Here is a 15,627-nt window from a genome sequence, read left to right on the forward strand (position 1 = left end):
GTATTTGGAGCAGTGATGTGGGTGTTTGGTTGTGACTCTTCCAGTGCTCCATCATGAGCAGTGGTTAACTCAGAATGTGACCACCAGCACGCTCCTAGTGTTTGTCACCCAAAGGGCTGTAACTTTGAGTCTTCATAAATTCTAGCAAGTAGAAATCAGTACAAGTCATTTTTAGCACAGAAGCTTTCGTTAGTTCTGCCAAAGGTAGTCCTACTTGCCGGTGTTTGCCTTTAAGGACCTCCCACCCCCCAGTTCCTCACAACTGCTGGCCTTTCCGCTGCCTTTCACCCCTGCCCCCCGTAGTTGCTTGTGGCAGTTTGAGTTTTGGGGGGGCGAACCACATAAATGAACTGTAGCTAACTTAGGCTAAAGGCAATATAGTAAGGGCTATTTGGGGGATCTTAGAGGTCCGGCTTAGAAGGGGGGAGCGGACAGGGCAGCTCTGCTGGCCCTGCCTCGTACTAGCAGATGAACGTGTCCCCTGTGACTGCTGACCTGAAGGCACCAGGGCTCTCAAGTGAGCTCTGGCTGTCTGTGCCCTCGGCTGTACCACCGGGAAGAGCGGATCTGGAACCGGGCTTCCGTTGTGCAGAGGGCAGCGGTGTCTCAAAGGCTGCTTGGAGGAGGGGAGCATGAATACTGGGCAGGCCAAAGACAAGAGCACTTGTCTACCACATTAGTGCTTGTGGGATCCCCCTTGCTCCCCAGACTGGAGACCCCCTGCTCACTTACTGAAGCCTTCTCTGGGGAACATGGAGATACCTTCCGCAGGGTATCTGTACCTCCCCATTTCCTACCCACACACAGTGCTGGCCCCCTCAGGGAGAGCGGTGGTGGTCCCATTGCTAGGGCAGCTTGTAGTTTAAGGGAGAGATGTGCTTCTAGTGCCTACGTTGTGACCTTAGGTTCAAGTTTCCCCAGAAGGACGTGGTTAGAAATAGCAGTTAAATTTTATAGTAAGTGAAAGCTTGATTTTATAGAATTGCGTTATGAATGCTTTACTTATTTAAGCAAATGTATTCAGTATGCTCTTGAGTTTCTGGGTACTTGAAAGAAGGGTTATATCTGTAATCTCTCAAGCTTAAAAAAATTTTTTTTTGCATTACAGGTTTTCTTATCTTTTGTAAAAGAGCATACTTAATCATCATTGAGCCTTTATGTGACAATTAGAAATGACCATTTTGCAAACCTGGCATTAATGTATGGACTATATCTGTGTTTGACAGTGGGTGTTCTCTTTAATTCCCAGAGGTTGATAGATAACTGAATTCCTTAATGAAAATAACTGTACATCAGCTACAGCATATATTAGCTTTTAGAAGTCATCCAGGGAACCTAACCACATTCCTAACTATTTCTATGGGATTTAATTTAAAAAAAATGGAAAATAAGTCCTTTTTTAAATTCGGGGCTGCTTTCATCTGCCTTTTTATAATCTCTGTGGGATGTGTTCTAACTAATAAGGCTGTGTATCATGGGGGCAGGATGAATACTCTTTCCTTTTCACTTATATTTCATAATATTGTCAGGACTTAAGAAATACTGAATCTCTGAATGAAAATGTGTCTGCAAAGTATAATTTTTCCTCCTGACCTGTATGTTGAAGCATTACTTGAATTTAGCTAAAATGACAAAGTGACGTTAATCAACATTTCTTCTTAGTGTGTGACAAGCTTTATTTTTTTCTTGCGTTAAGAAACTCTTACGTGTGTCCGTAATGCAAGATTGACTTCTAAGTAAACAGGAATTTTCCTTCCACTGTTGCAGGCCGGAGCCTCAGCAGAAAGCTCCCTTAGTTCCTCCGCCGCCGCCTCCGCCGCCTCCGCCACCGCCTCTGCCGGACCCCACACCCCCAGAGCCCGAGGAGGAGATCCTAGGATCCGACGATGAGGAGCAGGAGGACCCTGCTGACTACTGCAAAGGTGATACACTTGCTGGGCGGCAGGGCTTTGTGAGGGGGAGTGAATGAGGCAGATTGCTTGGTCTTTATTAAATTAACCTCTTGGTGTCAGTATTGTTTTTAATTTCCAGGTCATTAAATGTAGAATGATACCCAAAAATGTAAGAGATGTCAGAAGGAAAACAGTAAGAGATGGAAAATATATACAGATGTACATACATACTCTGAGTACTTTCTAGAGGATTTAAATCTACCAGTAGAATTAAAGATAGTATGAAACAACCATTAAAGATAAAAACATAATAAGCCAGGGGCGCCTGGGTGGCTCAGTCGTTAAGCGTCTGCCTTCGGCTCAGGTCATCATTCCAGGGTCCTGGGATCGAGCCCCGCATCGGGCTCCCTGCTCAGCGGGAAGCCTGCTTCTCCCTCTCCCACTCCCCCTGCTTCTGTTCCCTCTCTTGCTGTGTCTCTCTCTGTCAAATAAATAAATAAATAAAATATTTAAAAAAAAAACAAACATAATAAGCCATTTAAGAAGAGCATAAAGACTTGAAGTTACCAGGCTCCTGAGGGGAGCCAATTTAACTGTTGTGCGAGACATTTGACTTTTAAGTTTTCAGGCTGCTGAGACTAACAAGGAACCAGCCCTTTCTCTGTAGAGCATTGAATTACATAGTATTCATTGTCCGTGGAAAGAAAGCCTGCTCATTTGTTTACAGAAACAGACTTTTTCCTGGCATTGTGCTCAATGAAAAAGACATTCTGTGGGTTCTGTCATTGTGTGACATAGTGGATTATGTTTTTAGCTGTGATTTCGCATAAGACACAGAAATTACTTAAGTGAAGGATGCCTGGGTGGCTCAGTCGTTAAGCATCTGCCTTCGGCTCAGGTCATGATCCCAGGGTCCTGGGATCAGCCCTGCATCGATCCTGCCTCTCCCTCTGCCGCTCCCCCTGCTTGTGCTCTCTCTCTCTCTCTCTCTGACAAAGTCTTTAAAAAAATTACTCAAGTGAAGTGTTCCTGTATTGATGCTTCCTAAAGATCAAGAACATAGAGTTATACTCCTAAAAGGCAAGCATGTTGTATGATGAATATTGAGAACAATGTGATCCAGACTGTATACGTTGTGTAGACTGGTCTCTGAGAATGCAGGAGAAAGGGAAGTTGCTGTGTCCGTTTGACTCCTCTTTTTACTTAACTTACTCATCTGGAGTTTCACTCTCTCTAATAGAAAATTATCACAGTCCGCTAGTCTGAGCTTCTGAACATTTGATGAAATACCGATTTGCTACAGATTAAGTTAAATATAAATCAGATTCTGTACAGAATAATAATAGATAGCAGAAGATGGATGCCTGTTCAGGCCATAGAGCATTAATGAATCTCTCGCTCTGTAGTGCCTTGTATGAACTTATTAGTGATTGCAGGCCATTCGTGTATTGGTTATGGAACATTGTACTTTTTAGTTACCTATTAAGAGGAAGAGAAAATTATGTTCTGCTGTAAAAGTTCAAGAACTGATCTTCCACTCTAACCTGATATGGGTTTCTACACATGGAATCTGTGTTTTCTTTAGAAAAAGGAAGTAGATCTTTAGCATTTTTATGAGGAGTGACTTTGCCATCTAATATGGAATATAACAGAGTCTGTGGAAAGGTGGAAAGAAGAGGTTTTATATCCTCCCTCTTACTCTGCATTTCTTGGTTCAGAAATGAAGTTGTTTGAAAAGGAGATGTGGACAGTTGTCTTTCGATTTTACTGCTTGTGCCAAAGCATTAGGTTGGTTGTGTAGGAACACTTCTTTTTAGCACATGGGTCCCACCATGCTAGAATGAGCATCCTTTGCCTCATATCTGGCTCTTAAGGATGTGGGTCAGGAGATGTAACCAATACTCTTATTTATCCCTTTACCATCTCTGTAGATCTGCACAGTGGACACCTCAGACTGAAATACAGGGCTGTGAATGGAAGATTTCACAGTCAGGACTGATTTTAGGTAACATTTACTGAACTCTAAACATCTTAACGAGTATTAAAGTCAGCCTCACTAAAGCATGTGAGAGATAGAAGTTTCTCTCTCTCTCTCTCATTCCTGACTTTGGTAAGTAACCTGTGCTTCTAGTCAGCATTACACATAACAGATGCCTTACTCTGTGAATTTTGTATATAGATCAAAACCATTTGTCTAAGGTAACCGACGTAAATGCAATTCAGAGAGTCTGTGGAACTGATTGGGAATGTCTGGGACAAGAACTGTGCCCCACCCTCACCCTCCAGCCATGAATAGAGTTTTAAGTTTTCACCATGTTGCTTATTCATCCCTGAGTTATTTAGTGTATTTTGCCCACAATCAGGTACATTCTTCTTTGTAAGTACAATGCAGCCATCAAGATCAAGAAGTTAACATTGTAATAGTTCTGCCATTCATTCTTCAGACTCCATTCAGGTTTTGCCAGTTGCCAATATTGTCCTTTATATGAAACCAGTCCTTCTCAGAATTATGTTTTGTTTTCTTGTGTTAAAAAACAAAATTCAAGTGAGTAGATTTGAAGATCTAATTGGCTTTATTAAGCATTTCATGAATCAGACAACATCTGTATCCAGCAAGTGGAGATGCTTTTCGGAATTGTGAAAAATGAGAGCTTTCTCTGGGAAAGAGGGTGAGGTTCAGAGTTACTAGCAGAAGAGAAGGATTATTTCATGCCAAGACATCTTCCTTTGAGGGGGTAGAGAGAGAGCAGGTTTTTTTATCATGCAGATTACCTCACTTGTACTTATCAGTTAACTTCTGGTTGACTTTTAAAAGGTCACATTCCTGCGGTAGGTTGAAACTATAAGTCTTGGTTTGCCATGTTGGGGGGCAAATGACTTGTTGGGCTTGTTTTTTTTTTCTTTGTTAATACTTGTTTCTTTAATCTGGAACAGTTCCTTAGTCTTTTCTTGGCTTTCATGACTGACATTTTTGAAGATTGTAGGCCAATTATTTTGTATAATGTTTCTTAATTTGGTAAACTGTTTATTTTGTAGATTTGTTTTGTTTTTTTTAAAGTAATCTCTATACCCAAGGTGGGGCTCCAACTCACAACCCTGAGAATAAGAGGCATGCTCTATATGTTCTACTGACTAAGCCAGCCAGGTGCCCTCCCATGCGTCTTAATTTGGAATATCAAAAAAGTGTTGTGGGGCGCCTGGGTGGCTCAGTTGGTTAGGTGTCTGCCTTCGGCTTGGGTCATGATCCCAGGTTCTGGGATCGGGCGGCAGGCTCCCTGCTCACTGGGGAGCCTGCTTCTCCCTCTGCCTCTGCTGCTCCCCCTGCTTGTGTTACTCTAGCTCTCTCTGTCGAGGAAATGAATAAAATCTTTAAACAAAAAATCAAGTGTTGCTCTGTGGGAAGTGTTGTCTTAGCACGTTATTTTATCAGGTAGTGCACGGTTTGGGTTTACACTGTTGCCGTTGATGTCTGTCACTTTGTTCAGGATGGTGTCTGCCAGGTAATCTGTACTGTGAAGTTACTCTTTTCCCCCTGGTAATAAATAAATATTTTGTTGAGAGTTACTTCTTTGAGACTCTAAGTATCCTCTTGTCAACGAATGTATTTCCTTCTCTCTCTCTCTCCTTTCTTTCTCTTCTTGTCTCCCCCCTACCCCTTCCATCCATCTCCCTATCTTGTCTGTCTTTCTCGCTATCTCACATGGACTCATTCATGGGTTTCCCTATTCCATGAGTTCTAATCAGTTCCTCTCCTTACTTGTTTGGATGCGTGGCTTATCCCACATTTGGCCATTAGGAGTTCCTTCAGGTTGATTCTCTGTCCTTTCAAGATGTCCTTGTCATGGGGCGCCTGGATGGCTCAGTCGTTAAGCGTCTGCCTTCGGCTCAGGTCACAATCCCAGGGTCCTGGGATCGAGTCCCACGTTGGGCTCCCTGCTCTGCAGGGAGCCTGCTTCTCCCTCTGCCTTTCTCTCTCTCTCTGTCTCTTATGAATAAATAAATAAAATCTTTGGGCGCCTGGGTGGCTCAGTTGTTGAGCGTCTGCCTTCGGCTCAGGTCATGATCCCAGGGTCCTGGGATCGAGCCCCACATCGGGCTCCCTGCCCAGTGGGGAGCCTGCTTCTCCCTCTCCCGCTCCCCCTGCTTGTGTTCCTTCTCTCGCTGTCTCTCGCTCTCTCTGTCAAATAAATAAATAAAATCTTAAAAAAAAAAAAAAAAGATGTCATTGTCATTCTTGGAACACTGTCTTACTTTCAAGTAAGGTAAACTCTTCCAGGCTTGTATTTTCCCTACCCGAGCCCTGGAGTCCACTCTTTCTAGGGCAGGATTTTGAAAACAAGATCTGGGCGTGGTATGTGGTTACCATTGTTGGGGTGTCCGTGCTTGTAGCTCTCTCAGCATAGGGCTAGGGGTGCACACACCTTTTATGTTTATACGTATCCTATGTTTATGCTTATGTATATATTAAAATATGTGAATTTAATGAGGTATCTCTAATTGCACTCTACTGCCAGGGGATTCAGCCCAGTTTTCTCCCTTTCCCTATTTCTGGGTTTCTTTCTTTCTTTGACAGTAAGAGGCTAGGCTCTCCTTATCCTCATTACATTTAATTATTTGATTAATTTCCTTGTACGTGATGAATCACCAGTCGCTGTCTCTGCGGTGAAGGGCATCTCTCCCCTCTGCCCTTACCTAGCCTGTACTCAGATATCCTTTGTTGCCCCACCCTGTCTAATGACTGTGGACTGAACCGTTCGGGCAGGGGGAAGGGGAGGGATGGCTTTTGCAGTTAGGGTGGGTTTTACTTAGTCTGGGGAGCTGTCTTGTCTGTCTTCTGTCCCTTCTGTTTTCTTTGACTTCATTCCTAGAGAACCTCTGCCCTACCAACCACTTCTTAGGATTCAAAGTAAAGTAAAACATCAACAACAAAACATACTACCTGTTTTATTTCTTCACAAAAGAAATATTTGTTCACCTTAGGAAACAGGTAACATTGGGTGCGGAGTTGCAGAGTCACCTGGAATCTCAGCACCCCACAAGAACTGTGGTAAGCATCTGGGTGTCTGCCCTCCTGCATCATTCATGACCAACCAGCCTTCCTTTTTATCTCTTTACAAGTCTTTCCCCGTTGGAAACATAGGAAACCTCAGCCACTTCAGCACAAAGGTCACTATTTAAAGTTCTAATATTGCTAAAGCATTCTTTATTGCTCCTTTCTGCTTGGCTGTGCATTTTCTTTCTTCATAGCCAGATTGTTCCCACTCATCTTACTTCTTGTTCTCCCACCAAACCCAGGAGGACTGTGGACTTTGGTGTCTGAGAGTGTTGGATTCAAAATCCGGCTTCCTAGTTCTCTGTCCTCAGACAAGCTCCTTTCCCTCCAGGCGTCAGCTTCTTCGTCTGTGATAGAATATCATCTCTCTGTGTAACATAATATACAACCACATCATACCACCTAAGATTTTGTAAGGATGAAAATGTGACAGATACACGAAGTATGTGCCATACTGCTTGGTACGTAGAAGGTGCTTAAGAAATGTGAATTTTATTTTCTTCTGTCCTGTCCTTCTTCCTTCATTCTCCTCCCGGGCTTGTTCCCGTGTGTGCTTTCCTGCTGGTCCCCTTTGTGCAGCCCCCTGGGGTGCTGGCTGCCTCACTGGGCCAGGCTTGTTGCCCTGGCCTCCGGAGAGACAGCTGTGTCACATGGCCTCTCTCTGTCTCATTTCGGTGTCACCTCTGGCCATTGTTTCGGGCGAGAACTGTAGCAGTAGGCTGGGCAGTTTGTTCAGATTCCTACTTCCAAGCCCAGGAGATAACAGGGGTCAGGCACAGGGTGAGCCAATAAACAGACACTTCCGGGACGCCCTTGTGCAATATGCGCGTGCTTCGTGAGTTTGAGCATAAAGCCTCTTCGCCAGAGTAGACCCTCGTCCTGTGGGGAGATTGCAGTGCTGGGTGGGTCTAAAGAGTGTGACTCGGTACCACCTGCCTCAGAATGGCCAGGGTGCCTGCTGGACGTTCTGGGCTGGACTATAACTCCCGAACTGGGATCCCAGCGAGGATGACCTGGATTGGCACGTGTTTCAGAGCCTCGTCAGGCTCGGCTCAGGTACGTGCATGCCTCTGAAGCTCGGAAGCCAGCACTAAGAAGTGGCTTCCATTCACCTCATACTAGGTGACTGAGGCGCTGTGTAAGGGGAATTAACTGCTTTGGACGACCTTGTGTCTAAACGTTTTTCCAACCCTCAGCGCATATTTGCTACAAGGACTGGTCAGTGGTGACGGTAGGAATGTTGTTTTGTTAGATCATCCTGCCAGCACTGCCTGCTTGGAGGCCCTGTTTTTTGGCTCCTCTAAATCATTCTTCAATAAGTTGGCACCTTGTACAGTTTCATCGTCTGTATTATTCCTGGAGACATCGATTTCAACACTTTTGTGGTCTGACTTGGTAAGTGTGTGTCGTTTCCTCAGAAAGGCCTTCTTTGAACCCTAGTCACCTCTTCATCACGCCCCACCCTCTGCCCCTCACAAGAGCATGTACCCCAACCTCCCACCTCCAGCAGTCGCCAGGCTGTGTAGTTACACGTTTATTTTTGTGTTCATTTGTGATCTCCTTCTCCTCAGTCTGGAAGATTCCCTGTGGTCAGGGGCTGTGTATTTTGCCAACCCCACTGCATTTGTACTCTCCACAGTGCAATAAATATTTTTGGTTGGATGAAGGAATTGTCTCTAGTGTTAAGTTACAACTAAGGGACAAATGGCACTGATGTTTCCCGTGTGTCTCAGAAGGCATGTCAAGAAGTGAGGAGGTTGACATGGCGTGAAGGGGACACAAGTCAGAATACAGATCTTTCATTTCTTCCCTAGATCTTTTTTAAATTATCCGTAACGCTCCAGAGGTCCTACTTACTATCCACGTTTGAGTGGCATCCAGTTTGTTTCTTTTGAAGCTTCGGAATATCTTCTTCAAAACATAGGATAAACAATAGAAATATTCGCACAGTAGAAAAATGTCTGGTGACCTTCTTACACACAAATTGCCTTTCCATCTATGAAAAGTTTAGATTGGCTGAATTTTAATAATTCTCAAAATGTAATGGTGGTGGTTATACATTCACATTGGCCTTGTCTCTCTCCACAGTCTATATGCCTTGGAGACTATTATAGCTTCAGCTTTTCTTAAAATAAACAAGCAGTACACCTTACATAGGGTTGCCTTAGAAACCAGTGTCATACAGCTTGTATTTTATAGAAGTGTAGTCTTTAGTTTGCTTTTTTCCCTTTTTTTTCTATAAAAAAGATCACCTTTATTCATTCAGTTATTTCCTTATAAACCACTAATGCTGTGCACATACTTAATCCTACCATGGCTGCATATGTTTTTAAAATTATTTGGCTTACCTGAAGCCTTAAAAAGAAACTCTGCTTATCTGTGTGACCAAGTAATAGGTGCTCCTGAATTAATTACAGAAGGCCTCGTTTCATTTCTTCCGTGGGGACGGAGGAGATTCTGACACCTGATAGGCCTGTAGGTGCTGCCGGTTGCCACTGACGAGGGTATCGATCACCAGGTGTTAGTTAGCATGACGGTTCAGTTCTTTGAGGCTTACTCCGTGTGAAGTGTTGCGTGTGTTTTACTTCAGGGACTGTGAAGGTGAATTGGAAACGAGCCCCCACTCTCCAGGAGTTCGTGGGCTCGTGACTTTGCCACTGGAGTAAATAGAAGCCAGTCAGTGCCAGGGCCTTCTCTGGTCTTGCCTTCGCAGTCCATCCCTGGTACCTCATAGAATAATGTAGTGCCTGAAGAGACCACATCGAGAAACTACTTAAATAGCCTTTTTCACCTTTATTGTGTGGGTAATAATTATAAGAGGGAAAAAAGGGAAGATTGGTGAGAGCTTTTAGAGGATTGACGGATTTGGTTAGAGGTAAAAGACTTCCTAGAAAATGTAAAGGGGGCTTTGCTGCTGGAGAATTATTGGACTTTATTGATGGCACAGGACAGTACTCTGACTCAGCCCCGGAAGCTGGGACCAGTGTTTCTGGGAAGTGCTGAGGGCCCTTATTTTCCTAGCCCACAGCGAGCAAAAAGCTGATGTGTAGATTAGGTTGAAGAGGAGTTTGGGAGCGCCATGTAGAGGACGAAGATGAGGATAAGCAATTTGTACATGAAGTAAATTAAAACACCAGTTAGTAAGATACGTATTGGAAAAAAAAAAAACTTGAAGGAACACAGAATAGTTCGTGTGTGTAAATGTAGCTTTCTTGGGATTTTTGCACATAGGTCATTTATCATATCACAAGTATCATGCAGATATTTGTTTTCCTCAACATTATTTATGCATTTTATTTCTCTTTCTTGCTTCCTTGCTCCCTGCTTAAGGTTGAATAGAAGTGGTTAAGAGTGGACATTGTTTCTGATCTTATGGTAAATGTGTAGATAGATATTTTTTAGCTCTCTTTACAGGTTGTAATGGATCATAGATATAAATGTAAAGCTAAAAGTGTAAAGCTTATAAAAAGAAAAAAAATTGGTTATCTTCACAAACTTGCAGTAAGGGAAGATTTCTTAGCGAGTATGCAAGAAGTATTAACTACAAAATAAAAATTAATAAATTTGATTTCATCAAAATGAAAAATATTTACAGATTTAAAGGCACTTTTAAAAATGAGAAGACCAGCCTCAGACTAGGAAAAAATATTGGTTACATAGCTAGCTGACAAAGAACGTGACCAGGAGAGCGAACATAGGAAGTTTGGAGAAATATTCTTCATATTGATTAGGATGTATACATTTGTCAAATATCAGGGAATTGTGTACATAAGATGTTTGACTTCCACTGTCTGTAAATTTTGCCTCAATTTATTTATTTTTAAAAATGTATTCATCAGAGAGAGAGCGCACAAGCAGGGGGAGCGGAAGGCAGAGGGAGAAGCAGGCTCCCCGCTGAGCAAGGAGCCCGATGTGGGGCTTTATCCCAGGACCTGGGATCATCACCTGAGCCGAAGGCAGACGCTTAACTGACTGAGCCACTCAGGCATCCCAATTTTACCTCAGTTTAAGAAATGGTTGCCATACCTAGTTATATGTGGATTATAGGATTTCTCGTGTGTGTGTGTGTTTTACCTCTTTGTCTTAATTTTTCTTGGTTTTCTGTACTAAGCATTTCTTTGTAAATAAAAAAAAAAGTTTAAAAAAAACCCTGTATGGGTTGCCTGGGTGGCTCAGTCCTTAAGCGTCTGCCTTCAGCTCAGGTCATGATCCCAGGATCCTGGGATCGAGCCCCGCATCGGGCTCCCTGCTCAGCGGGAAGCCTGCTTCTCCCTCCCCTGCTTGTGTTCCCGCTCTCGCTGTCTCGCTCTGTCTCTCTCTGTCAAATAAATAAATAAAATCTTTAAAAAAATAATAATAAAAATAAAATTAAAAAATAAAAAAAACCCCTATCACTGAGGAACCATTGTAGATTTTGCACAGAGGATGGCTCTATTTAAGAAAGATTAACTTGTAAATCTTGACTGATTAGAGAGAGAAGATACGCTAATGGAGAGGTCAAAAAAGCAAGCAGCACTTCAGAGGAAGCATCTCTATCTTTGACAAAAGACTGAATATAGAGGACCGTGATGAAAACCCTTCCAAGTCTTGAACTGTGGGGCGCCTGGAAGAACAGCAGTGCATTCTGGGCATCATTTTTTTTTTTTAAAGGACTCTGTGAATTTTGAATCTGCTTGCCATCTCTTCTTTGTTAAGATGTTATTTGGCTATTAAAGAACTCAGAGCCAAATGCACAGCCCTCCTGTTAACAAGTGAGCAAGAATTTCCAGCATTGCATTCTGTGTCCTAACTTCACTGCAGCATTATTCTCTTTTCTTTTTTTCTGGGCTATTTTTTCTTTGCCCCAATTTCCTTCTAATTTTGTATCTTTTATTGTGGTTTTATGAACTGCCTCAATTCCTTATTGGAAAGAAGTGGATTTGGCACTATTAACAGGAACAGTGAAATCACAGTTGGTCTGGGTAAATTTTGAGTTTGACTTTATTCATTTAGTTTAAAGAAACTGGCATAGATATCAAAAAGACAGCTAGAAATACGAATCTGGGGCTCGAAGAGCAGCTAGCAAATGGTGTAGTAAAGGATGTAACACTGCCCAGCGGCGCCTGGATGGCTCAGTTGGTTAAGCGTCCAAGTCTTGATTTAACTCCACTGGAAGAGGACACCTGGATGTTCTGCATTTGGGACCCTCAGATCCTGCCTCACACTTCCTTTGATTGACTGTAATCTGTGGCCCTTATGTTTATAGTACAATGTAATCATGAGTATAACAGCTTTCCGGGAGTTCTGTGTGTTCTTCTTACAGATTAACTATTGCAGCTGAGCTTGAGTTTGGAACCTGCAAACTTGGCAGTTGGTGTCAGCGGTGAGGTCTTTCGGACTCTTCAGCTCTGCAGTTCTGTGAGAAGTGGAGGTGTTACTCGTAGACTCTTCCCAAACCTTACACAAGTAGTACAGATTTGATAGGAAAACAAATCATTTAAGAGGTGTTAAATTAATAAAAAAGATGCAGGAAGGCTGTTACTGACAGGCCTTTGGGAGATCCAGTGGAATACAGGAGGAGAAAGAACAGGTTGCAAGAAACAGAGCAGTCAGGGAGTTAGGAGAGCAGCCAGAGACTGGGGTTCAGCTTGACATGGAGCAGATCGAGGAACTAAGCAGACAACAGCTCTGTTTGTCTCTGTGAAAAATTCCTGTACATACTCAGTTGTGTAACTGGAATTTTCCATTTTTTGGTGTAGAGGGTTCTTAGTTGCCTTCTAAGTGTCCGTGGTTCTTGTCCCTACCTGTCAGCCCTTTTGGGTCTGCACGTCCCCAGAGGTGGGCGGCATGGGGCTGGGCCCGAGCCACCCCGTGCTGTCTGCCATGGGCTTTCTGCCCGCTCCTCGCTGCCCTGGGTGCCGCTGGTACCCACTGTGGGATTGCTTTTGGCCTTGCTGCCGGGGCTGTCCCCCTGTGCTCGGTGCCAGAGCAGTATGGGGTGGCTCAGCCGGGGTCTGCACAGCACTCACTGCCTGCGCCACTGTGCTCCCCACCTCCCCCCCAGGCCCTTTGTGCAGACACTTCCTGGGGCTGCCCCATAGGCCCCTCCCTCCTGGCCTGCTTCTCTGTCCCATCCTCTCCCAATCTGCTTCCCAACTCACGTGGGAACGTAACTTCCTTTACCTTCCTTCTTTGGCCCCAAACTGATATATTCTGGCTCTTTGGGGCTGTCTACCAGTTCTCTCAGTGGGCCCCAAGCATGTTTGATTCTTATTTGGGACCTAAATTAGGATTTTAAGAACATTTACAAACAGAACCTGGTAATGAGACAAGTTTTAGAATAATTTGCTTTCTCTCTTTTTTCAAATTTATTTTTACTAAGATATAATTGACAGTACAGCATTATGTAAGTGTAAGATGTACATTGTGTAAGTGAAGGTGTTGACTTGATACGTTGATATATTGTACTATGATTACTACCTTTTTTTAAAAAAAAAAAGATTTTATTTATTTATTTGACAGAGAGAGAGAGAGCACAAGTAGGCAGAGTGGCAGGCAGAGGGAGAGGGAGAAGCAGGCTCTCTGCTGAGCAGGGAGCCAGACGTGGGGCTCGATCCCAGGACCCCAGCATCATGACATGAGCCAAAGGCAGCCGCTTAACTGACTGAGCCACCCAGGCGCCCCCTATGATTACTACCTTAGCGTTGGATAACACTTCTATCATTTCACATAATTATCATTTCCTTTTTGTAGTGGGAATGATTATAATCTAGTCTCTTAGCAACTTTGAAGTTTACAATAGAGTTGCCGGGTTTTTTTATTTCTCTCTCGCGGCTAGTATAAAAAAGAACTGTATTATTAAGAGTTCCTAGTCCAGATCCCTCTCCTTCTTAGCGTTATTGATATTCTGGATTGGTAGAATGGATTGGGTAGAGTGATTTTCCTATTTATCTGTACTGGATCCTGTTTCAACCTAGAATTGAAAAGATTGAAATGAAGTAAAGGAGTTTTAGATTTTGTTGAAGGTTTGTGGTTTTTGTTTTTTTTTTTTTCTATTTTGTATTGACTAGCAGTACTTGAAAACTTGCTGGGTTTTTTTTTTTTTCCCCTCATACAGTTTCCTGTATTGATTACAATAGCTCCCCCACCCCAATCCACTAGGGTTATGTTCCTGGACCCCCATGAATGCCTGAAGCTGCAGGTAGTAGCAAACCCTATATACACATGTTTTTTCCTTTACATACATGCTTGTGATGAATTTTAAGTTATAAATAAATCAGGCACAGTAAAGAGATTAACAAGAACAATAATAAAATAGAACAGTTATACTGTAATAAAAGTTATGTGGTCTCTCTCTCTCTCTTTCACTCCCTCCCTCTCTCTTTCAAATGTCTTATTGTTCTGTACTCATCCTTCTTGTTTTTGTGGCGATGCGAGATGAAAAAATGCCTGCCACGGGGCGCCTGGGTGGCTCAGCCGTTAAGTGTCTGCCTTCGGCTCAGGTCATGATCCCAGGGTCCTGGGATTGAGCCCTTTGTCTGGCTCCCTGCTCAGTGGGGAGTCTGCCTCTCTCTCTCTCTGCTTCTCCCTGTGCTTGTGCTCTCTCTGTGTCAAATAAATAAATAAATAAATAAATAAAATCTTAAAAAAAAAAAATGCCTACTAGATGAGGTGAAGTGAGGGGAATGACCTAGGCATTGTGACCTCGTGTTAGGCTACTATTGATCTTCTGGTGAATGCTAGGAGGAGGATCATCTGCTTCCAGACTGCAGTTGACCATGCTAATTGAAACTACTAGAAAGGGGGGAATACTTTACATAAAATTTACCACTTTAAAGGCTACAAATCATTGGTTTTCAGTATATTTACAGATTGGGCAACTATTAGCACTGTCTAATTCCATAAAAGTTTCATCACCCCAAAAAAGAAATATGTTCATTAGCAGTCCTCATCCCCATTCTTCCCAGTCCTTGGCAACCACTAATCTACTTTCTTTTTTCTGTGGATTTGCTTATTCTGGACATTTCATATAAATAGAGTCCTATAGTATGTAGTCTTTCGTAGCTGGCATACTTAGCATCTTTTTAACTTTGATCCATGTTATAGCATATATTATTACTTTATACCTTTTTATACTATAATATTCTGTGGTTGAGATATATTACATTTTGTTTGTCCATTTATCAGTTGATTTACTTTTGGTTTCTATTTTTGGGGCTATTAAGAATATGCTACTCTGTGTATGCGTGTAGTTTGTGTATATATGTGTGCGTGTGTGTGTAGTGTGTATTTGTATATGAGTTTTTAAGTGGGCATGTTTTCATTTTCTTGGGTATGCCCAGGAGTGGAATTGTCGTTGGGTCATATTGTAACTCCATGTTTAAATATCTTGAGGAATTGCCAGACTGTTTTTCTGAAGAAGCTGCATATCACTGTATATTCCCACCAGCAGTATATGAGGGTTACAGTTTTTCTACGTCCTTGCCAATACTTTATTTTTTTATTTTTATTTTTTTTAAAGATTTTATTTATTTATTTGAGAGAGAGAGACTGAGAGAGAGAGCACATGAGAGGGGGGAGGGTTGGGAGGGTCAGAGGGAGAAGCAGACTCCCTGCCGAGCAGGGAGCCCGATGCGGGACTCGATCCAGGGACTCCAGGATCATGACCTGAGCCGAAGGCAGTCGCTTAACCAACTGAGCCAC

At 42.9% G+C, this 15,627-nt stretch overlaps 1 protein-coding gene across 2 annotated transcripts in view; it reads left to right on the top strand.

Annotated features, from left to right (window-relative positions):
* Positions 1–12,616, top strand: part of LOC145716596 (SRSF protein kinase 1-like) — a 180,085-nt gene extending 167,469 nt beyond the window's left edge. For both annotated transcript variants that reach the window (XR_014139405.1, XM_081800691.1), the window contains one exon: positions 1,768–12,616. Coding sequence is in view for 1 of the 2 variants with exons in the window: in XM_081800691.1 (XP_081656817.1) it covers positions 1,768–1,969 (202 nt within the window). In the remaining variant the exon portion in view is untranslated. The remainder of the gene's footprint in view (positions 1–1,767) is intronic.
* Positions 12,617–15,627: the final 3,011 nt, after the last annotated feature.

The sequence above is a fragment of the Leptonychotes weddellii genome, chromosome 12 (assembly GCF_054177405.1).
Source record: "Leptonychotes weddellii isolate Sample4059 chromosome 12, ASM5417740v2, whole genome shotgun sequence".
NCBI classification, from domain to species: domain Eukaryota; kingdom Metazoa; phylum Chordata; class Mammalia; order Carnivora; family Phocidae; genus Leptonychotes; species Leptonychotes weddellii.